Source organism: Lepidochelys kempii, chromosome 3 (genome assembly GCF_965140265.1).
Source record: "Lepidochelys kempii isolate rLepKem1 chromosome 3, rLepKem1.hap2, whole genome shotgun sequence".
Lineage (NCBI taxonomy): Eukaryota > Metazoa > Chordata > Testudines > Cheloniidae > Lepidochelys > Lepidochelys kempii.
Window position 1 is genome coordinate 164,334,747 of NC_133258.1, and position 25,824 is coordinate 164,360,570.

At 39.2% G+C, this 25,824-nt stretch overlaps 1 protein-coding gene across 1 annotated transcript in view; it reads left to right on the forward strand.

The window, feature by feature from the left end:
* USH2A (usherin) overlaps window positions 1-25,824 on the forward strand; it is a 571,967-nt gene that overhangs the window by 474,253 nt on the left and 71,890 nt on the right. Inside the window, exons 58-60 of the mRNA XM_073338913.1 lie at window positions 4,385-4,543; window positions 5,770-5,932; window positions 15,220-15,574. Coding sequence (XP_073195014.1) covers window positions 4,385-4,543; window positions 5,770-5,932; window positions 15,220-15,574 — 677 coding nt within the window. The remainder of the gene's footprint in view (window positions 1-4,384; window positions 4,544-5,769; window positions 5,933-15,219; window positions 15,575-25,824) is intronic.

The following is a 25,824-nucleotide window of genomic DNA, read 5'->3' on the forward strand; positions in this document are numbered from 1 at the left end:
AGGTTATACTCAGTCAGAGAGCATAAACTTATCATCTGGCTTGTACGTTTCCCAATATGAGATGTATATGTAAATATAATTTATACAGTGATACTGATGTACATGATGCTTTGTGAATATAGAATGGAATAGCTAGTGAAAAAGGACTTATTTCTTATAACTCTAAAAATAATTCACATCTATCATAGCTATATCCTATAGTATGATGCTGCTTAAAAATCTTGTAATAATGCAAGTCTAACTCTACACATAAAGAGTCAGAATTTTAGACACTAGCCTTCATTTTTTCCAGGCCCAAATAATGGTGAGCACAGTCCTGATCCTGCAGTCTATGTCACTGAGCTGTATAAGGCCTTGATTTTTTGTGGGGGCAGTCAGAACGGTAGAGGCTAATTCTTCCCACTGCCAGTGTGGAGTTGACACGGACAAGAGGGGAGACTTTCTGTCTCTCTCTCGCGCTAGGGCTCGCGTGCAGCAAATCAGCTCTAGAGCAGGTAGAGTGACCTGAGGCTGCCCGGGCTTGTGGGAATTGCCAGGATTCGGGCCTGCCCCAGCAGTGCTCCTTGCCGCCACTGATGTCCCCTCCCTGCCGTCAGGGGTTTCAGCAGAAGCAGTGCAGAGCTAGTGAGGCGGGCTCTACGACTGCCAGGGAAGCCTTCCGTGTTGGAGAAACACATTGGAGAAGCTACTTTTCACCAACTTAGAGTCTGCAGTGCAGGGGTGAACCCCCCCCCACCCGAGATGGTACATTCACACAGCAAAAGGCTGTGTGCAAGGGCTAGCCTACCCAACCTAGCATGCATCTAGACAGGGTAGGTAACAATAACCATGAAGACAGCACAGTGCAGGCTTCAGAGCAGGCTCATGAGCCAAGTATGTAGCCAGGGTCTATACCAGGCTTATTCTACCTGCTCTGAAGTCCCCACTGCTCTGTCTTCTCTGCTACGTTACCCATGCTAACAGCATTCAAGCTAGCTCAGGTAGGCTAGCACAGCCTTTGCTCTTTAGACATATCCTTATATATGTAAGGGCCAATATTTCAACCCAGCTTTAATTGGGCCTTTATTTTTGTAAGTGCAAAATAGTAGACACAAATAATTACAGATGCAGCCTTGCATCTGCTGCTGTTTGCACTCACAACTTAGGTCACATGCATATATAGGTCCTTCATTTGTGGGCACAATGAGGAACTTAAATGCTTAAGTGGCCTAAGTTGGAAGTTCCAGTGCCCCAAAGACCTGGTACATTTTGTCAGTTTCTGTGCTGTTTTTTTGTGAAAGTATAAAGTAGTTTCTATGGATTTCTTTCACAAACAAACCTAGGATACTTTATAGGCACAGATAACTGGAGATTTGGGGGAACTTTAGTGCCCCTAAAAATGTTAGGAATTGCCTTAATAAATAAATAAATGCTAAGTTTGGAAAAGAGTGGACTAATTTAGTCATGGTACAAAACTATTCACTAAAGCATTAAACATGGGCATAATGAACAACCTACAAATCTGAAAACAATTCCAAACAATGATCTTTACCCATGGTTTCTTGAAATGAAACATCTATAAGCTATAAATCATACGTTTTGCCCTTTTATGCTTGTAAAGTCATACACTAGTTGAGCCTTGACTTTGATCCAAAACGTTAAAATTATGTTTTAATAGGACACTAGAGTACTGACTACACTCACTCACAGCACTGATTGCTGGTAGCATCAAAATCATTTTTATCAACTTTACACTTTGGAAAACAGCTGTTGTTCAGTTTGGCTGAGCAAACTGGGATATTTCTGAACTGACTTCAGTGACCATTTTGTACACTGAATACTGGATACTATAAAATCAACTACTTTGAAGAAGGTGTACTTATGAAATTCCTTTGCTGTATTTGGATAGCTGGATTGACCTCACCTATTTGCATTTTCTTGGGAACTTTTATCTTCCTTGGAAGCTCAGACATTTTGACTGTCTGCAACTTTAAATTTATTCTGGTGGATTTGCACCCAGAACAAATTACAGCTCTCATCTGATTGGATGGACTGAAGTGAATAAAGTGTCATTTTCATAAGAGATTAGCCTTGTGTTGCTGAAACATCCAACCCATATTTAGGCCTTTTCAACCTAGTTCAATACCAAAGACAAAGTTAAACTTTTCCATTTGAGCTGCTAGGCCACTAAATTCAAGTTCTCATTTCAGGATCTCTCATTGCATCCTCCACAATCTCCCACATTCCACACAGTGCAAAATTGTTCTCAAATACTGAAGCCAGTGCTTCTGCCTGGAGAGTCTACCTGGTAGGACAGAGAACCCAGATACCTGGTGATATACTTAACACTTCAAATATGATGTCCTGAAATATAGCCCCTCATTTGTGTAATATTTGTAAATTAACTTTGCAATTTTTAAACAACTTCCAGAGTATCTCTTAGGGGATTGTATTATTTTTAATAGCGTCTTGGCATGCCAAATTCCAAGCAAGCACATAATGATGAGTATATGTAGCTTGTGGTTCTTCCTGTTAAAATTGGATTGCTGTCCCTGATACTAGGGACTTGTCTACATGAACACTTAGTTCACAGCATGCTGGGGTGTAAATCTACCCTGCAGCATACTTAGTGTCCATGTGGACCCTGCAGCTGTATCCTAAAAGTTCCCTAGTATGTTTTGATCTACTCCATTTCAAAGTGGGCTAGATACTTAGTGCATGACACACTAGTGAGGAGTGGATTTATACCCCAGCTTGCCATGACCTAAGTGTTCATATAGACAGGCCCCAAGCCTACCGTATTAATGGCACCATCATAACATTGTCTGTGATAGGTATTGATCCCCACTCAGATTAGGTGCAATAATATATTTCTAATTAGATCCCACAGTGTACAGGCAGTTTTATACAATCCAATGAACTCTTCGTGAACATTCATACAATCATCCACGCATTGCTGCATAAAAGCACTTGCTCTTTCTCAGAAAAGTCTGTTGTTGCAGCTACCCTGATTGCATACTGCGTTCCACAAATTTCCCCTCATGATTTTAAGAGTCATGATTTCCATTATTTCACTTTGACTATCTGGATTGTGAATTTGTCTAGCCTCTTTCTCAGCCACTTTGAAATATTAGGATCTCATTTTGCCTGCAAACAAAGCAGTTGGAAACAAAGTCCATTTTGCCTGCGAACAAAGTCAGTCTCTCCACTTATGGCTTATTTTCAGCTAGATCAATCTAATGGCCTTGCAGTGCAAGTCCTTGTGTAGCAAGATAATGTATACTACTTAGTATTCTATTAGGATCTTCCTGTTTTCTTCTTTCTTCTAAGAGTACTGATAACTTAGCATGTCAACGTAATTCTTTGTGGTCTTTTGAAGAATATCAACTGCTTTGTGGCGATATGAAGAAGTTTGCTGCCTCTCAAATTTGTCATCAGCCTTTTTCCAATTAGTGAATCCAGTGTGTGTGAAAGCTTCATCTTTTGTACTGTGCCTAAAAGTTGTTCAACAGTAGAGACAAAGTACATTCTTACCAGCTTCAGAATAATGGAGCCACTGAAGATCATCCAATCAGGATAAGCAGAAGGAATGGTCTCATTTTCCAAAGTTTTACACAGAGAAAGACTTAAGTCATGGTTGATGAGGTGTCTCAGAAATGCTAACAGTCTCAGGCCACTGCCATTTTACTTCCTGTTACAAGTAACGGTGGAGACAGCCCAGTACTGCAACCTGCAGAAGTTGATTTGCTTTTTATTGAAAGTGTAGTTTCCGTCTTTTTAATCAGCCATGTTTTTTAAATTATTTCATTTTAGCACCTTGAACATAGACACTTTGTTTTTGTACTTCACTCAGTCAGTAATCACTTGGTAAGAATGGCATAGGACTGCAAAATTTAAAAACACACACAATACTCTCTGGCAAACTAAAACATTTAGATGGCCTCTTGGTTTTATATAGTCACTGTGTTTTAACAGTGATACTCAGACTTCAGGGTTCAGCAGCCAAATTAAAAAGCAACAGTACACAAAAGAGCCACAGTGGTATGAATTCATTGTTTCATTTACTATATTCTCATTTAAACACTATGAGGGAAAATATGTAGTGTTTTGATTTATGTATATACACCAATCAGAAGGCTTTTACTATGTTATTAACCAATTGTAGTTGATAAAATACTAATACTTGGTCAGTCATTTTTGCTGTGAGAATAATAATATATCATTCATATAATAATTCTCGCATCAGATTTTATTTTTGTTTATATTTAAATAATTTTGGTTTCTAAAGCGAAGTCCCAACAGGGGCTTTTACACGAAGTTGCAGATAATCAATGCATCTTAGGATTTGACCCACGCTGTTATTAAACAACAATTATCCTGTGTACTATTCTCCATCCTGTAACAGAGATATTCAACACCAATATGCCTTGGGAATATAATGTCTTACTAAATGCCGGCAGTACCTCACCACTGATAAGACCGGTAGGTCGGCCTCATTTTGTCCTTGTGGATGGCCTGGATCCATACACACAGTATGAGATAAGGATACAAGCTTGCCAGAATGGTAAGATGGCTTCGGATGTTTCACTTGCATGATCGACAGAGAGAGCAGATTTGCAAAATAGATCCAGTTCAACAAAATAGATATCTTATTTCTAAATTGAAGTGAAATGTTTACCCAGTAAAAATAAAGCCTAGCGCTGTGGAGCATTATACCTTTCCCTGTATTATATCGTGAATATTTTAAGTGGAGATTAAGATGTCTGTATTTCTGGGAATATATCCTGTTTTATCAAATGCTTTGTGAGAATAGCTTAAGTGTTTTTGAACTATCTTGCTCCCCATAGGAGAAAATCCTTGCTCAAGTGGTGTCAGTTGCACCAGTATTTGGCTTATAAGGAGTAATAAACAACAACAACAACAACAACAAGATAGCTGGAAAGCCCAGATATTATATAGAAAACATTAACTTTCTACTTTCTTATTTAAAGTTATTGGGAATGTTCACAATCTGATCTGAGAGAGAAAATCTTGTCATGTGACAGACAGGGCATGGTTCTCTTCTCCCTTATGGTGGTGTAAACCAGAAGTAACTCTGTTGAACTCAATGGAGTTACACTGGTTTAAATTAGTACTTAATTATGAGGGTAAGCACTCATTGGAGGCACCAGTTTGTTTCCTACACACAAACTTGCTCTTACTTCATTGTTACTTTAAGTAACTGACGTCAGGCATGCTAGATCCTGAAACTCAGTCTTAAAGAAAACTGTGAAAGAAATATGGAAGATTTGGTATTGCCTTCAGTGGAAGCAGAGTCAGGCCAACACTAAACACTTTTAAAATTGCAATCCAAAGTCTTCAAGCTTCTTCCATTGCTATTTTTGTTATTGTGTCCATTATCATGGGACTTTGTTACACATTCTAAAGGCAATCTCAGATAACTGGATCTGGGCAGCTTGGCAGCTATGATGTGACAAAGACAGTGTTTAAAAATACATATTAAACACTTTAAAATGGAAAATGAATAATTAATTGGTTCACTTTTCACACATTGAATGCTCGTATTACTACTGTCTTTATTTCACATCATGACACAGGCCTATTCTTTATGGCTAAAATATCTAAATTAGAAACCTCTGCTTTTATCCGCAGAAAACAGCAACTATATATTCAGATTAATGAACAACTTTTGTTCCTTACATTTCCATGCGTTAGACCATTAAAAGAGCCCTTTTTTTGTTGCTGTGGAAAACTTTGACCTTTTAAGTTAATTTCTGATTTTCTTCCCAGGTGGCTGTGGAGTAGGCAGTCGGACATACGCAAGGACTTCTGAAGCACCCCCTAAGGAACTGAATCAACCTATAGTTAGGGCAACTGGATCTGGAGTAATAGAAGTAAAATGGTTACCACCTAGGAAACCAAATGGAATCATAATTAACTACTTTATTCACAGGTAGACATTTTTATACCTCTATATCATCCCCTTGCATTTAGTCTTAATAAAGCATTTACTTAAATAGTCCAAGTAATACTGGTGCGTGAACATAGCGTTTAAAAACGTACAGCATGCTGTTTGAGCCATGAAGCGAAGTGTCGCCTTGTTTCTGGCTTTTTGAGTATTAAGTTAGGAGGACATTTGTCAATGGATTGACAAGTTGCTGACAGTACCTTCAACACAGTTTGTAATCTTGCTCCATGTTGGAGCTACCATAAATGACATGCAGTAGGTAGACCCACATTTTATAAAAATAGACAGAGGCAAAATTTGAATAAACTGATGAAAGGAATGAATGGAGCCATATGCTTGTAAACTTGGTGCAAAATGCCTTCTAACCACAATTAGGTAGAAGATGGCAGTTGGAAAGGAGCCAGTTTTGACTTGTGTAGGAGGTAGAGTGCATCTGAACCAAACTAATGATGATGTAGTTGAGTTACTAAGTCAAAACTGAAGCCAGAAATTGGAGACAGGTAGTCGAGGACACGGAAAGTACTCAAACATACATTAATGTATACTGTATGGCTGCTTAAATGCTGACCTCGGAATTGGTGCGATGTTCGTTATACTGTTAGGCATAGGGTCATACTGGGCAGGACTGGTGGTGGGTGGGCCCTCTGTTTAAGCATTTAAACTGAATCAGGGTGTTTTGGAAATCACATCTATTATTTGCCAGAAATAATTACATTGGGGTAGTATTACAGTGCTCTTCTAGTTAAGTTACACTGATGTATGTCTCCTAGTGTTAACCTACGCCTCCCTGTCAAACCGCTGCTCCACAGTCCACTGGCTCCCATAAGACTGACTGGCATGTCCTCGTTGTGCTCTGGATCTCTTGAACCCAGCGTACAGCCTTTTCTACCTAGTTAGCTGTCTCTTGGAAATTTGGCTCTGCAGGAGTCTGTCCTCACAGCTTTGTGGAAGCCAACTGGTGAGATCCTTATTAATGTAATGTGGGGTTTTGGGGACTCAGAGCACAACCTCTGCACTAGAGCCTGCCAGCTCTGAGTAAACCAGCTGGCATGCTTATGCATCAGGGAAGCTTGCACAGGAGGCTTTGAAGTCTGAGCTCCAGATTCTCTCATCTCAGAACTTCCTGTCTCAAAGCCTGCGGAGCTGGCTCCCCAAGTTTTCTGAAGCCAGGATTTTTCAAAAGCTTCAGGTGTCCCCCAGGTCCTTTGGATATTGGGAGGTTGCATTGTAATGCAGTTGTATGTATGGCGACGGCATTTCCAAAAGCGAGCAAGCCAAATTCCTCTTAGCAGATGTTTGAATGTGTAAGAATAATTAATGTAAATTCACATTTGCCTTAAATATATTAGCACTGAGTCTCTAAAAATGCCTGATCTCTTTAAATACCTTTTTCATCTGCTCACTGTTAATTGTATGAGAAAAATACATCAAGTCTCTACTCCTTATCAAAGGAAACAAAGTATCTGTTTTAGCCCAAGACATGGCTTCACTCTCTTGGTTTTGTAAATAAAGCTGATGATTACGGTTTCTATTCCATGGCAGCCATAGAAAGGGAAAACAGGAAATATAATGCAGAAAGCCCTGCTTCAATGAAAAATACTGTAAATTGAATTTGACAGCATTTGATGGCATTTGATTATTCTAGTCACAGCCAAACAATGATATAAAGAGTAATATGAAACAGAATGTGTTACTGCCTAGCAGACTCAAAAGCAATAAACCTTCCTCCAATGTGACACAATCACTTCACAATCATAATTGTAGCCTGTTTGATACCTCTGAGTACAGCAGAAGGGCACTGACTGACATAGATACATTTTGTTTTTTATTTAAAGTGAAATGAAAATGGCGCACTGGGGCTCCAGATACAATCGTTATATTCACCTACATAGGCATGAATCACTTGGCAGTTATTTCAGCTGAAGTTTAAATGTGCTTAGACAACAACAATATCAAATCTTTCTCAGATAGCTGCAAAAAAAAATTAGAAATTTGTAAGGACAGAAATGGGATGTAGGCATATAGTTCTTTGTCATTCTGTAGCCACACGTAGGCTTATATTGTTATAGCAACAAGACTGCAGTATTTCTGGGGGACATTATGGCATGTAATTTCTTCTTCATCATTTGCCTCTTCCTTGCTGTATCTCTACCAAAACAAATTCATTTAACTCAAAACATTGAATGTTTGGGAAACCATCATGTGGAGATGTTTCCATTAAAATTGCAGGAGTTTTACTTGCCTGTAGAATTATAAAAGTGCTTACAAAATAATTGTAATTCTGCCAAAAACATTTGGGGTGGGAGAGTGTAATTGGTTGTATTTTACCTCTGACTGGTGGGACAGCTGTAAACATCTCATAGAATAGAGGCAGTCACATTTTTTCCAACAAGGACCACAACTTAACAGAGATTGTCTCGTGAACCATGTCCCCTTTCATTCACAATCCTGCAATCCACCACCCCTTGCATTCACCATTTTATAACATCTCTGTGACAACCACAGCAGTTGCTAGCCTGGAAAGGGAATATTAGGGAAGTAGTTTAATGTATTTCTAGGTGTCTTTTAATGAGATGTAGTAACTGGAAACAAGGCAAGCTGGCATCATATGACCACCAGTCACCAAGTGCTCTCTGGTCCTCAGTTTGAGAACTGATCATATAGAAAAAAATTACCTATAAAATTAGAAATATGTGGGGTCCAATTCAGATCTGGATTAAGCTGGTGCAACTTCAGTGGAAGTATCTCAGCTAAATTCAGCAGGGGGTATTGTTTAGAAAATAAATATAAGTGGGATAATAGTGTAACTTACACAGGCCTGATATTCAGTGGGTGTGCAAAATGAGGCTGGGGGAGAGGGAAAGGGGTTTAACAAAAATTAACAGGATTAATTAAGATACACCCAATGTTATGGGCTGTTGATCCTTATTCTTCCCTTTGGAATGTCAGTTATGCTTATTTTTCACACTCACTGAGTGCTCATTTAGTGTTAGTTACACCACTTTACTACTCTCCTGTTTTGTTTACACTTGATGTGCAGCTTACCAGACACTTAGATGTTAGTGTGATATAAAGACCTATATCAATGGCTATATTGACCTATGTGAGTGCTGCATTTGGCTCATGATGATTATCATTTTTATCTGTAATTAATATAAACCATGGTCTAAGTTACCATTTTAATGTGTGCCCAACTCATATCCTTTTTTGGGTGTATTTTTCCTATGTCAAAGTCCATATTTTTTAAAAAAAGAGCCACAATATAAATTTCTGGAGGTGTGTCATGATACCTTTTTATATATATATTATATATATATCAATCATATATTTATAATATATATGTATTATAACTAGGGCTACTCTGTTGCTCTGCATGGAAGATGGTATTAGGGTGCATTGTGAAGCACATCGTCCCTGCAAAAACTTATGGGGGCATTTTGCCTCAGGCTTGTACAATGCTTCCAGAAGTAGCTGCTCACCACCTGGGCCTAGCGACAACATGCAGCACTAGTCCATGTTCTTTTTTGACTTTTTGAGGACTGGGGTCAGGATGGGACATGGCTCTGAAGGCGTATTCTGAGCATGGCCCCAGAGGCAGAGCTGGTGCATCCAAAAGTACAAGGATTCACTATCTCTCTCTCTCCCTCCCCTGCCCCGTAAGGGAGGAGAAGAGCAGGTGCTGTAGTCACTCACCGTTGCAGCCTTGTGGATGTAGTAGTAGCTGTTTAGTCATCTGGCATGGAGGATGATGTCCTCTCCTCCCAACCCCTGCTAGAGCTTGGTGTGGGGCCAGGGAGGATTTGCCCCATGCTTAATTTGTAATAAAAGAGGTGCTGAGGGTCAAGCAAAGAGATCCCGGGGCTCAAGCAATGATTTACTTTCATAACTGATGCAGCAAGCTCAGAGGTGCCGGGGCTATGATCTGCCAAGCCTATAGGTGCCAGAGCTCAGGCCTGGCAAGCCCTGGAACAAATTAAGCACTGGACTTGCCTTTTATAAAATAACTCTATCTGAACATCTTTAAATTGAGTATAGGCAGCAAATCAGAGTGTGCAGATTGAGACAGCTTCCAGCTCCTGGAAATGTTATTCTCCTATGCAGCTCACTGTACAGAAGAAACACTTCCAGTTAAATGAGCAGTTGAATCTTAAATCTTAAGTCGATTGAAATGATTACAAACTGTTCAACCACTTCTGTTCAAAGTTTATTCATACATGAAGATATTCTGGGTTTTAGCACCACAGATGGAACCATTTACCTAACCATAAGTTTCATTCATTAAATATTCAGTAGTAATAAGATCTAAATACTTAACCAGACTACAATGTTCAGCTTTGCTTGCGGCTGAGCTTACGGTTGGTGGCATATTTGATCTTTCACTGTGGAGTAGCTGTTTCTCACAAAATTTCTAAAATGGTACTAAACATAAATTTGTGAATTCTAGCAAGTGCTTTAACGGTTAATTAAACTGTTGTGCTAAGCAAGCCCAGATACCAGGTATTAAAGATAACTTTATTACACTTAAAATGACACCACTTTTTTACTTCTCTTTAGGAATATTTTAAGTACATTGGGAGGAGAGCACAGTTACAATTATAAATAACAATATATTATTTGTGATGGTATAGGCGTGCATGACACTGTGCAGATAGAGTTGTTGCAGTCATGTTGGTCCAAGGATATTAGAGAGATAAGGTGGGTGAGGTAATATCTTTTATTGGACCAACTTCTGATGGTGAGAGAGACAAGCTTTTGAGCTTACTCAGAGCTCGTCTGCAGAGAAACTAACTCAGAGTGTCACAGCTAAATATAAGGTGGAGCAGATTGTTTAGCATAAGTAGCAAATGCATGTTTCAAGGGACTCAAGGTGAAGTGGCCCGTTAACACCCCTCCAGTCATAAGGAGGAAAGAGAGGGGGAAGCAGCTGGAGTGGGGGTTGTTAGTGGGTTACGGATGTTGTAATAAGCCATAAATCCAGTGTCTCTATTCAGTCCATGATTATCAGTGTCTAGCAGAGTTATGAATTTAAGCTCCCAGGCTCAACTTTTGCAAGTGTTGCACAGGTTTCCTTTGAGGCTGAGCACAGACATGGAGTGATCGCTTTGTGAAAAGTGCTCACCCATAGGTGATACGGTGTTTTTGTCTTTTATCATTTTCCTGTGTGAGTTCATTCAACAGCGTAGCGATTGTCTGGTTTCACCCACATAGTTGTTCACCCACATAAATGGGGCATTTCATGCACTGGATGAGATTGCTATAGGCCTGTGTAGAACCCGTGGATCTTCAGAGTTGTATTGTGCAGGGCGTTTGATCATTGTAGCAATGGAGATAAGTCTGCAGGTTTTATATCTGTTGGTTTGGAAGGGTCTGGTGCCGCTTTGCGTTGTTGTGTCCTGGTCTGTGGGAACATGCCACTGATGATGAGCTTGAAGAGGTTGGAGGGTTGTTTGAAGGCCAGAAGGGAAAGTTCAGAAAAGGTGGGAATTTATTTCAGGATGGGGTTCCCATCAAGTATGGATTGAAGTTGTTTGATGATACACTGTATGGATCCCAGTGTGGAGTGGTAGGAAACAACTAGGTGCGTGCGTTCAGAGGGGGGTTTATTTCTGTACTGAAGCAAGTTCTCTAGGGGTATTTGAATGGCCTCTTTTATGATGTAATCTACTTCTCTGGTGGAGTGTTCTTGTTTGGTGAAGGTGGTTTTGAGTGTGTTAAAGTATATATCCTGGACTTTTTCCTCAGATCATATTCTGTGGTAGCTGAGTGCCTGGCTGTAGATAACAGATTTCTTGGTGTGTTTGGGGTGGTCACTATATCTGTGAAGTGAGATGTGGTGATCCAGAGGTTTTGGATATAGGTGTCTGTTGGGTTCCATTGCTGAAGCTGATTGTGTTATCCAGAAAGATGATGCTCATGTGGGAGAGTTCTAGAGAGAGAGTTTAATGGACACATGGTCTTTGTTGAAGTCAAGATGGAAATCTATGAATCTGTGAGGGAGTTTAGGTCATCTGTCCAGAGGATGAAAATATCATTGATGTATCTCAAGTATATCATTGGTTTTGTGGGGTGGGTTTGCAAATATACATCCACCTTGTCTTGATACAATTATCCTCTACACTTGATTTTTAAAACCTATGGACAAGTTCTTTGTCTTCTGACCTATCTGAGGAATTTCTAAGATACCTATCATGTAGGTACCTAAGCACTGCAAGAAGGAAATACATCTTACCATGTGGAACAGTGTGAGTAAACAACAGGAAAGAGGAGAAAGGTAAAGTATGCATCCATCTTTTGTAAGGGTGCGCTTCACATTGATGAGCACAATAAATGACATCTGAATGATAATTCTGCATGTGTTTTTAATTTGATATGGAGGAAAGTATGAAAAATCAAACTCATGGTGCTATGCTGGAGGACACTTGATGACGTATGGTTAGGGGTCAATGTGTAGGTCCACTGATCCACTCTCCTCCACCACATCAAAGGCTCACACTTCTTATTTTAGGGGCAGTAAGAGAGCCTGTCCTTCCTCCCCTTCACCCAACGCCATCACCAAATCTTCAGTATCAACATGTTTTGTGTTTTGCTCACTCCCCCAATCTGGAGGCGTGAGACCCAGAAAATCTCTTTGCTTTTCTCTTGCTCCCACCCTTTAAACTTTACAATATCCTGGGGTCACAACACCCCAGAGTTTGCTAGAAATTCTCCAATTTCTTGCAACTGGGAGAAATGGCAGGGGGGAGGGAGGCAGGTGGTTATGTACCTGTCTAAGGGCAGACACATCTATGTGTGTACTTATGAATATATGCAGAGGTGAAAGTAAGCTGGTCTGGTCTGGTATGGCGTACCAGCAAGAGCCGGTACGCTGCCGATGGTACTGGCTTCCCCAGGCCAGCGATTTAAAGGGTCTGGGGCTCCTGGCAATGGCCGGAGCCCCAGGCCCTTTAAATCGCTGCCAGAGCCCAGCTGCTGGAGCCCCAGGGTAGCGGCGGCAGCCGGGAGCCCCCGGGGCTCCGTCGCAATTTAAAGGGCCTGGGACTCTGCTGCAGTAGCAGCGGCCGGAGCCCTGGGCCCTTTAAATCGCCGCACAAACCCCGCTCCCAGAGCCCTGGGGTAGCGGCGGCAGCCCAGAGCTCCGGCTGCAATTTAAGGGGCCAGGGGCTCTGGCCGCCGCTACGGCAGCAGCGCCCCAGGCCCTTTAAATCTCCGACAGAGCTCTGGGGTAGCGGCAGCAGCCCCACTGCCAGAGCCCCGGGGTAGTGGCGGTGGCCAGGGGCTCTGTCAGTGGTTTAAAGCGCCCCGGGCTCCAAAGGCCCCGCCTGTTCCAGTTGAGGCCCCAGCCCTTCTGGTTGAGGCCCTGCCCCTCTGCTCACAACTGCAGCATACCGGTAAGTCCTTCAAGTTACTTTCACCCTGAATATATGTGCACATGCAAAACTATGTGCATCCTTTGTTTATATTTGTATAAAATATATGGGAGTCTAATACTACAAGCACCCGAGATTGCTAGTATTTTTTTAAATAGTTTTGTTGTTTTTTTGTATCCTTAAAAATAGTGACTAAAGTGGGACTAACAAAATAAAAACTGACAGAATTATTAAAATTCAGATTTTTATCTTGCCAAAGAAATGTTCTTCAGCCAGTGTGCATGTGAAGAAATGATGACACTCGGTAGCCAGACAAACCAATTCCACTCCTGTGAATTTGCTGTATTTGCGATACAAGTGACAGATAATGTCATTTCCTTTTTTGTTTGTTAGAATGCAGGGATAAAATGGTTTTATTTCTTGTGGAGGCAAAGGTTTCAGTTAAAAGTAAGGAAAATACCTAAATCCGTGTGAGGTACAGCACAGTTTTCACTGATATTTATCATAGTCTTCAACCACCAGGTTTCATTCCAGACAAACATTTTTATTCCTCGTAAAGGTAAGTGATTTGGCAGCTTCATCTAGAAACTTATGACCTGCCTTTATCCATCAACTCTAAGTTAACATCCTAGTGGAGCCAAATTGTAAAAGAGAAGCTGATCACCTGTAACCTCCATTGGAGCTTAGCAGAATCTCAGGATTTGCCAGTAGCAGAGCTACCCCTAACTGGAATGGATATATTAAGTGCATATGTGTGGACAGTGATGAGTCTTCAATTGCTGACATGGGAAAGTGCCTCAAAATATTTTAAGTAGAAAATCCCTTTGAAATAGATACATATTTATGTTATGGGAAAGCACCATGGATCATGTTTTTTAATGAGCTTTTACAATTACATCTGGAATATGGATGTGCTCAGTCTGACTAAGAATCCCAATTTCATCCAGAAATGTGATTTTTTTTTCACGTGCAAACTGGAGTACAGGCAAAATGTATAGGCACAGTTTTAAAGGTCTGTCTGAATATTTGGCCCTTTGTGTTCTAGGCCAGTGGTTCTCCACTGGGGGGCTGTAAGCAGGTTTCAGGGAGTCTGCCAAAATAAACCAGCAAGCAGGGCCGGTGTTAGACTTGCTAGGGCCCAGGGCACAAAGCTGAAGCCCGAACAACTTAGCTTCACGGGGTGCCCTGTGACATGGGCTCCCGGGCAATGCCCTGCTTTCTACCCCCTATCACTGTCCCTGGCTTTTAATCTACTGGATGTGCAGAAAAACAGTTGTGGCACAGGCGGCCCGTGGAATTTTTATACCATGTTAGGGGACCCTCAGAAAGACAAAGGTCAAGAGCCCCTGTTCTAGGCAACAAATTGCTTTCAATAATAAAGTGGGTCAAAGTCTTCAAAATTGAGTGTCGGGGTTAGACTCCTAAGTCCTGATGTAAGTACCTAAATAAGTGTCCTGATTTTCAAAAATGTTGAGAATCTGCAACACTTGAAAATCAGATAACTTGTTTGGGTGACTAAATATGGATGTAGACAATATGGCCTCAGTTTAAGCAGTCATCTTTGAAGCCCTGGGCCTGGAATGTTCTATAATATAGGACAAGGTGCTATTTCAGTGCTATTACAGTAGTATTGATTGAGTTTTCACAGTTTTCTCCTACTTAAGGGCAAAGAGAAATTAGTTATTTACCTTTTTCCTTGAAAGTTTTTTCAATAGTCAATACCTGACATAGGCTGGTGACTTTTAGGCAAAATAAGGAGGGCAGTTTCTTGCCTATACAACAAATAGAGATAAGATCTGTATTACATTCAAGTATAGACTGAATTTAGAACTTGTACTTCAATATCATCTGACTATGTTTAAGTCACTGTAAGTTTTAAATGGACTGGTTTTATTTGTATTTCAGACGTCCTGTAAACACTCAAGAGGAGCTGCTTTTATTCATTTGGTCTGAAGGAGCCTTGGAATTTATTGATGCTTCTGATGCACTGCAGCCATTCACTATCTATGAATACCGTGTCAGAGCTCAAAATTCTAGGGGGTCAGTGGATAGTCTGTGGTCTTCAACACAAACTTTGGAAGCTCCACCTTGGGGCATGCAAGCCCCTTGGGCACAAGCTACAAGTGCATATTCTGTGCTGCTGAACTGGACCCAACCTATTTCTCCCAATGGGGTTATTTCTCAGTATCGTGTGGTCTACCAAGAGAAACGGAGTGATCCAACGTTTAGCATCCCAGCTATTACAGCGTTAACTGTAACGGTAAGAACTGGATATTAAAACCAGTGTTTGAGTAGATTATATGCTGGTTTTGACCTGTGTTACATTAAAATATTGATATAGGGTCATTTTTTTCAGTTAGGTTTCCGCACTCAGCCTTTGGACACCTAATTTACATTCATATATATCAAGTGTATGCATAACAGCTACCTGTGTAGATGTCTAGTCATTGATATACAGATGCTAATGTATGATTTTGAGCACAAAGTAGGGTTTTTCTTGCGTAAATAGGTGTGCATGTCTATTTGTGTGTACCTCACTTTGAAAATGTGGTCCTAAATCTTCTACGTAATTGTTCATAGATTCCAAGGCCAGAAGGGATCATTGTGATCATCTGGTCTGACCTCCTGTATAATACAGGCCATAGAACTTCCCCACAGTAATTCCTTTTAGAAAAAACATCCAGTGTAATTTTTATTCTTTTGTTGTTTTAAGAGGCTGCTCATAACAAGCTAAACAAAATCAATCCCACTTGGATTTAATGTTTTTATTAATCTGAAATCAATGCTGGTTTAAGCATGACATGAAAATTATTGTTAGTTCTACATATGTGATTTATTTACAGAATCTATGAAGATTTGCCTCATAACTCTTCTGAATTAGAAGCAAATCAATTCTTACAGGCACACAAAATACATAATAACAATACTTCTATGCTATCTTCTACTTAAAAGTGCTTTACAAACATTAATTAATGAAGTCCTATGGAGGTACTATTATCGTCATTATGGTTAAACTGAGGCACGGGTTAATGTAATTAGACCAAGACCATGATGAGAGTCAGTGGCAGAGCTGGTAATGCTGTCTATGATTACTGACTAGTCCTCTCTTCTAACCATTCACTTCAAATCTTTCCATAAGGGATACTTTGTGGTCAACATAGAACCCGCTGAACTAGACTATATAATGCAATGTCAGCTATTGCATTTGACAGTCTTCTGAAAACAATCTTTTATAGTGTACCAAGAATCTACTGTGCTGGTATAATTTTAAGATTCGTAGGTACCCAAACTTGAATACCTCATATACCCTAACCTTCCTTTTGTCCAAAACATGAGCATGTCCCAAGGCCATTATCAATTACAGTGATTATCCAAAATTATTCAATATTCCGTTTATATTCAGATAACTGAAGTTGTACATAGTGGCATGCTGAGATTTAATATCCAGTATTAAGGTCTTACCGTAAACTTCCTTAGAAAAGTCCTCTTGACATAAATGAGTGGAATCTAGCTGAGGGATCTAAGGCACCCATAGGTATACGATTCTAAAACAGCACTTTATCTTTCCTGGAAGCCTTAAAGGATAAGATTTGTCATGCCTCTTACTGTGAAAAGAGAGAGAGGCCTTGCCCAGTCATGTATTGCAGTGTCTTCTAGGCATTCCAACAACAACAGAAAACATCCAAGATGGTTGTATTGTGGGTAATCAAATCTACTAAAATGGCCTTTTAAGTAATGTTATAGTGTGTTTCTTTAACAACATCATTTAAAAGCTTTTTAAATTAACAGTTGTTATTTGTTGAATTAGTACCTTTCTGGCTCCAAAATGCTTTATTTTGCCCAAACACTAAATGGAATCTCAATTACATAAGCAGCATATGCAAAGTTGTTTGACAAATACTAAGGTGACAGTGACTTTTTTTTACTTTCCTGTATCATGTGTATTTATCCATTTTACTGCCTTTTTTCCTTTTTTTTTTTTTTTAAATATTATGCTGCTCTTTGTAAAGAAATCTCTGCATTTGATGCTCCTGTCTTCTCTGCTTGTTTTACATTGGTGCAACTGCATTGAACTCAGTGGAGTTAGTCCTGATTTACACCAGTGTAACTGAGACCAGAATCATGCCTTTTGTGTTCTGAAGATAATGTAACAACTAGAGCCTGGAATCAAAGATATTGACATAAAGGGCAATGAGTCCTGTTATCAAAGATACCATGAAGTCAGGTCAATTATCACAACAGGTGAAAACCTGGACACTAAGTTCTAAAGTTTTAACTCCTTGGAAATAGAATTTTATCATGAACTTGCTGATACATCCTTAACTGTAGCTTTTGTGAATGAGACGCTTTAATTAAAACGTAATTGTATTGAAGGAACTAGCATTCCAATGATTAAACTTCTGCCCCTTTAAAATATTGCTTTCAGGGGTACGAGGCTAAATCATTTAATCTCCTAAAGCGTTTCTATTGGAGCTCCCCATGGAATATGCCATTAGTCATTCTCTCACACAAGCTTCCATGTTACCATGCAAGACAAAGTATTGAGCAATCAGTGAGCTCTCTCCTTTATTTAATCTGTTAGACTTTTCTTATCACATTAGAATATTCCAGGGGGAAAAAGGAAATGCTTGTATTTTAAGGCTTATGGCCATATGTGTTCTTGTTACTCACACCCGTGCTTCTTGCCTGTTGGACATGACCTAGCCACTTTAAGCTTAACCAAAAAATAAACTTGAAGGCTTTATTGGAAGTGGTGATGCATAATAAAAATTTGAGGGTTGGTAATATCATTGCAGGCTCCTCAATCTTGATTATTTTTTTTCTATCCATTTCCAAATCCAGATGAGATTTGCCTTGTGGGTTTTCAAAACCCTTGATAGATTTATTCTACCTCCCTGAAACATAGCCATTTACTTCCCTGTAAAGATGTGTTAAGCTATATTTAATTTAATATGTGTCAAATCCATGGCCTAGGCCTTTACAGTTATCTGACCACTTTGAATGTTGTGATGCCAATGGGAATAGAACTCAGATATCTATGTTCTAAAATCACAAACTCCTACCATTGAACTAAAAAAAGAATCTCCAGTAGCTGCTGGCAGCATAGGGCTTATGACATACAGAGAAGTAATTCTGATTCTCTCCAGTAGAGGGCAGTGCCACTCAGATTACCCGTGACAGACTGACAATATTCTGTAATATTCTGAACAAATCTTATGGAATTAAGATAAACGTGATTGAATTAAATTAAACTTTATTGAATTATGGTTAATACCTTTGGGGTACATTGTATTAAAATAGTGCATGTGTTATTGTGGCATTGTATGTACCTTCTCTAGTAGGGAGAGGGGTGCTAATGTGATTCCTCTGGTTATCAGCCCTTTGAAACCACCCCCCAGAGAGATCTTCATATACTAGTTCAAATTGGATTCTCCAGGAACCAACAGACAAAGTATGGGGTTTTGGATAAATACCCTGGTTTTGAGCTAGCTCAGGGCCTTCTTCCTGATTCAGCAAATGGACAGGACCCCTGGTCTGGACAGCCCGAGTCCTCAGGCTAGGATTGTAAAGACTGGGCCTACTGAGGTCTCATAAGACTGGGTGCTTTTCCTGAGCTGTAGCTGTGATGAACTTGTGACCACAAATGAAATTCCTTGGATGGGGAGTTGAAAGACTGCTCCTGCCAGAGCCCTTGTTAGGGTTGGGGTTAATTCTGGTAAGCTTATTAGCATGCGTGCAGGTTCCTTTATTGTTTTTAATATGTTTTCTTAATAATGCTTTTTACCATAAGAATTAAAGTAGATCTGCATAGGAAGTCTGTGTGATAACTTATATCTGGAGCAATTACACCTCTTATCTGTCTCTGAAGAGAAAGCAAGCAGGTGTCCTTGGGCTACCTGCCTCTGCTGGGGAAATACACAGTGTAGGCAGGGAACTGTGCAGCCTGGAAATAGCCTGGTCACAAAGGAGAGAGACTTGGGTCTCCATCCAGAAAGGCAATGGCAGGTGAGCTGGAAGCCTGAAAGTAGGTACTTTGTTGGACCACTGAGCGGAAATGCAGGTACAGTTGTCTTGAACTGTGACACTACATAGCTAGTTTATTACAGTGTTTAGTGCTGATTGAAAGGTGGCAGCATAGTAGACTGAAGTCCAACAATGGCTGTCATGAAAAAGTAAAAGGATTCTACCCTGTTACCAGAGCTACTGAAACTGCTGTATGTCGAATACCACTGTGAGGTAAGTGTGAGTAAACGCTGTCTCTTTCATGGATATAATATACCACATCTCCCATGACCACTAGTCTAAGTATTTGGCTGTTTGACAATCAGATGATCAGGGAAGGCCAGGCAAATCAAAAAGATAAGTTATAAGGAGTTCAGTATCTAAGAAAAGGTAGCTCTTAGAGTATATTTTGGAGAAAGGGTGAGAGGAAGGGAGAAGGAAAGAATGTAAAGGCGGAAGTTGTAAAAGAAAACAAGACAATCATGCAATATAGACAAAAGATAGAATAGAACATAAGTGGGAGAAGTTGAGTACAGTGCTCTGCACAGGGATATATAGAATATGTGTGCCATCAGGCTCAGCTTTACTGGAGATTTTATGGTCCTTCACCTCTGCACAGATCCCCACTGACTTCAGTGGGACTCTGCCTAGGCTCTAGCAGTGTGCCTATGTGCAGTGGATTGCAGGATTAGGACACTTGGGGGCTAACCCAGTCACTCCTCAATAAAGAGCAACTAAGGGTGCCATGTACATTTGAAAGGATATATAAAAGATATAGAGACTAGCAATTTTCATTTGATCGATAGATTTTAGTTTGTTAGGCCCTGATCCTGCAAGCACGTAACCACATGAGTACTCCCATTGGATTTTTCAGGATGAGGGCTTTAGATTTGCATGTGGGGATTTTGTTTGACTGTATGTGTTGATAATAACTTGCACATTGAGCGTGCTACCAGAATATAAATTATAAACAACAGCAATGATCATATCCCTATTAATATAATATATACTAAAGTTTTATCTCATGAATTTTTAAGAAGGGACATTGGATGGGCATGACAGCTATGCTCCAGTCATTATATCCTGCTTTACAGATCCCTGGAATGTAAAATCATTATATCCACTAGATAGTATATACAGAAATAAGCAATACATACTGTATGGGACTTTATTTTTTCTTCCATAAATAGAGTGAAGAAGCAGTTGTCAGCAGTAAATCTGACATACTACAATTATTTCTACTTCTGGGTATATAGAAATATTGCATTATCTCATATACCAATATATAGTAAACTGTCATTAAAGAATTATTTTCTTTGGTGGCAACTTTCATATAATACCATAAAAACACACTGTAAATTTGAGGATGGAAAAAACCGTAGAACAATATCCGTAAGACTTTTTCCTACACGTCTATTAAGTTATTATGAAAGCTATTCAAGTGCCCAGGAAACCCATGGCGTGTTGTAAGGAAACAAGATGAAATGAAATACTCTATATCATAACTGACACATGCCATAAATTCAGAATATGTGCCACTTAGCAGAGACCAAAAGCTGTAAATGGCATTGGAGGGCAAAAGTTAATTGAACTGCTGTCCTGTTGTTAACAAGTGGGAAGAATCCACCACTAAAATCAAGATGGCTGCCCCAAAAGTGCCCCGTTACAGCCAAGAGATCATATCCTTAGCTCTGCAAGGGCTTATGGGTTAGGAGGAAATCATACACAGATGACTAATTTTTTTATGGTTCACAGCCGATCAAAGTGAAATTCAGCAGCTGTTCAGGACAAGTGACCACTCTAAGGGTTGTAATATAACCCACTAAATAGAGAGGGAATTGCATGAGAGCAAGAGGTTAGCAGTGATTATCGGCAGGTGAGTGCTTTATTGAAGTTGAAAGACCATTAACATTGATGGAGTAATTATTTCAACTTGAAAGTAATTACCTTGATGGGTGATAACTTCTCCAGTGTTCCAAGGTTTGATTGGACCAAACAATTGTGAACTCTTGAAGCCTAGAAAAATATTACAACAATACTGCAATGTTTAAATTACTGAAACCTCAGCTCGAGTATTTTAATTATGCCTAACAGTGAAAAGAATTTAACTTACAACAGCCAGTGACCTCTCAAGTATAGAGACATTTGCTTTCTAATTCAAATGAAATGACCCACACCCGCCACATGTGTGGCATATGTGATTGGTTTACAAATGAATCATTTTTCTTTGAATGCAGCTTTTAAAATGCAACAGCTTGTTTGCAGAGATTCAGAATGGGGCTGGATTGGAATTCCTGTCATTGTTTTATTTGGCTATGAACTGGGGAGGCCCAAAAATAAAAACATGTTTGTCTTTTGTTCCCCTCTGAGTCTGATAAGTTTGTATAACGTGAATAGGGGACACGGACCCCCGGATTCTGTAATATGAATGTGTTGGCTTTGGCACAACAGCTGTGTGAATAGGTGTTTGGACTGGCAGTGTGATGCCCCTGCAGAAACTGATTAAGTGCTTCATTAAGCCCCTACTCTGGCTCAAACTACCTAAGAGAGGTGGGTGATTTACAGTTGACCAGTTCCATATCCCATGACCAACAATCTGAGCCATCCAGTCCTTCTATCTGACTGTGCAAGTCTGGATCACATGACTAGTTTAAACAGATAAAAAAGACAGTGATGATATACTGAGACTCTCCTTTGGGAGCAGTTATTATTTCATACAAATATTTTTGTTTTATTTTTTTTAATCTTCTAACCACCTCTTCATAAATCCTCGTGCTGATGACTGCATTGTTCTTGGTCATTCTGTTCTGTGACATGACCTCTCTTTTCTAAAAGGATAAATAAGAAGTAGACTTCTCAGGTTTCTCTTGTCATGAAGGATATGTTACTTTTAAAAGAAATTAGCCCCATATATGAACATTTCTATAATATTATTTTATTCTTGTGTCCTGCATTGTTAAGGGCCTAGTACTTCACACACATTTCAGGTGCCTTCTGTGTGTGAAATACTAACAGAAATATACCCTTATTGGCTTCCATATGTCTCACATTTGAGTCTTGAGAGGTTGAGAGTAAACTAATCAGCCAGCATAGCACTTGACTGAAAATTTGGTTGGTTTTATAACCAAAATAAATGCTTACCAAGGGGAAGTCAGTTCACAAATGTGATTGATAAGATATAGTTTACAATGTAATAAAGTAACTTCTCCCCCCCCCCCATGTTACTCTGCCATGTTTGACTCAAATTTTAAAAGAAGATTTCCTAGTCAAGTTGAAAGAGCTTTCGTACAAAGATCAAACACATCTACTGAAATTGGCAAAGAGAAATGTACAGTAGGGAAAGAAAAAATAAGTTTATCAGTTAACTTGTCCATATTTAAGTTTTTTAAAATTACAGTTACTTAGATAATAGAAAAGGATATTATTGGATTTGACCAGATTTTAGAATTAAATTAACCCAAGTTTTACCCTGGCAATATTAGGTGGTTGCAAAACATCTCTGTCTGATGGGTTCATGAAAATGTAGCTTAATTAAGTACCTTGGTGACTATCATACATGACTACTGGAGTTCCAGATCTGAAAAAAGCTGTTTACTGACCTCCAAGTATCTTGTATTCATAATGACTGGGAATTCTAATCTGGTATTTTTATATCCTAGTTGATTTTTTAAAATTAACTTGTAATTCTATAAAAAGAGAAATATTGCATCTGTTTAAAAACAAGAGAGCACTAGGTGATACAAAGATTAGGTAAAGGTATGCAGAGTCTTTTACCTCCAAGGAGCCAATCTGAATCCAGTCCAGGTCTGCAGTCTCCATAATTCATTCTCATCAAACTGCTGTTTGGGTGTCCTATGTGAGATAAATTTAGTATTCTCAGTCCTTTCCTTTCTCTTTACTGCTCCCTTTCGACTCTATTCCAAACTCTCATCTTCAGGCTGCCCCAATATGTGTAATGCTCTCCCATTTCCTGCCTGCCTAATGGACCTCTTTCTCTTCCTTTCAGCCCTTGCTGAAAACTCCAGGAATGCATGCATAACCTTACCACACTCTCCATTTCTCTAATGTATTGTCTTGCTTCAGAAATAGTAAGCTCTTTGGGGCAGGGAGTATGTCTTGATCTGTTTGTAACATGCCATGTTAATGTACGGAACTATACAAATATTAATGTCATTATAGCAGTCATTACACTGAGTAGTGGCCATATTTAGAAGGCAGTATCACAGTGTTTTTAACAGACTTAAATGTTACTTTTTGACAGGAAGCAAGTAAAGAATTCTATAGTACAAGTTCCTATTGGGTGATTATGGCCCTGACTTTTATTTTTGCTAAAGCAATTACTAATGTAATGGCTGGATACTTGTGCCCACTAAAGCCTGGTTCTGTGATTTTTTTTTATTTTTTTTTTTAGGATGGTTATTGATCTCTTGCTGAGCTGAGATTTCAGTTTTATGCCAGATAGCTTGATTAATGGGTTGGTTTCTATAAGTGGACTGAATGGGGGTAGGAATCATGAGCAGCCCATACTGCCAACCCTAAATCCGTCAAGTCGCATAGCTCATTATGAAACAGTTATCAAGTGTACATGAAAAATTAATTGGGCTCGGTTTGATTCTGAAAAGAATCAGCTTTCTACTTGGCGGTCCCCCCAATCTTTCCAGATGTTATGCACTAGCCCCTCGAGAAGCAGCAAAGGGAGATGTATTAATACATTGTATTGATTAGATCAAGACCCCTGACAGTTATTTGTAGAGATACCATCTGGCTGCTGTTAGAATTCCTTCACCAAAAACAGGACGTGACATGTTATTAATCTCAACTCTCTAACTATAGACAGTTGCCTTTTCTGTTAAACCGCATTTTACCATTCGTAGGAGATGGAGGCAGACCTGAAGGGTGCTGAAATTAAGGTTATTACACAAATTGAGCCATATGGTCCAAATATTTCAGCAAGAAAATTGCCAGGCAATAAAAATTGCTCCTGCTTTCCTAATGGTGTAAATTACAGTTTAACCATGGCTCTAATGATGTCCTTCTGCCGCGCTTAACTACTGTTACATGAAGGACATTGTTTTAAAAATATAAAAAAACAAGTAAATGCCAGCAGCGTGTTTTACAATCTGTTAGTGTGTCATTAAGAACACTGTCAGAATTACATAAACATAATGGCAGGCAACCTAGCATACAAAGGAACAAGTATGGAAATAGAAAGTGTCTTCAGAACTCCTTTAGCTTTGTAATGTCAAGAGCCCTTTCCCTTTTGGAACTCTTCCAGTCTGAAAAGACATGGCTTCTTATTTATTCCATTTCTCACACAGACAGTGATGGAAACTTAAAAACAGGAAAAAAGCATTCAGATGCATTGTGCATGTGTAATAATATGTGAGTAATTGTGCCTCTGTGTTACAACAGAGCTATAGAGAGAGCTGATTATATAGGAAAAGAAAAAAAATCATGAATATTTTTGCAGTAGAAGGACTGATTTTGATCTCTTATGATTTGTGGCTTCATATTTTTTATTTGCAAATATTTGGAAAATTGCAAGGTATTCATGGAGATGTTCTAGAAGCCCAAACATTTCATGAATTTTTAGCACAAAGGTTATTCATCTTAAAATTCCTGTGAAAAGTGTCTCTTCTCTTATTCGCTGTTCCTTATTTTTTGTTCATTTTTTAGAAAAATTGTATTCATCCAATCAAAGAGCACAAACGATACCTTGTGACAGTCAGACAACATTGAGAAAAAATAGTGAATAATTAAAGTGAACATTCACAAATAGCATCTAATTTAAAAATCATTAGTCCAAACTATATTGTGACTACAAATACAAATAAGGAAGAAATTCCAAGAAAATCATTATTGATTAACAAAACAACTAAGAAAAAAAGGGATATAAATTCATACCAAATATTACTCATAATGTCAAGTTTGACCAGCTCTACTTTGAATGTCGTGTAAGTTTTCATTCTACATGTGGATATTGGCCATTGGATATTTCCTTAGCTGGTGGATATCATCATAGCTCCATTACCAGTTGAGGATCTGGCCAATTGTGTACATATATCCTGTATAGACAGGAGAAAAAGAAGTGCAGGTGAGGTTAGCTCACCAATTTCAATAACAAATTATACCTCAGTGTTGTCAGCTTTTGCAATTTTATCACATCTCTCGTGATATTTGATGTTTTTCTTAAATCTCAGCTTCTGGAGTCATGTGATTGCATGAGAATCTCATCTTTTATTTAAGTTGATCTTTTCCACTGGGGGGAAAAAGCATTTTCGACAAGCTCTACTGTCAACCCTACATGCTAAAGTCAAACCAAGCTTGAACTGGATTTTTTTATCAGAATCAATAAAATTAAGATCACTGAAAAAAATATATATTTTTTTATTTTCACCTGCCTTTGCAACTTCCTTGTACAAGCCAGGACCATAAGTGGAAGTGCCAAAATACCATGAGTAATCCTTACTATATTTCCAAACCAACTGAAGGCATAAAGTAGTAGAA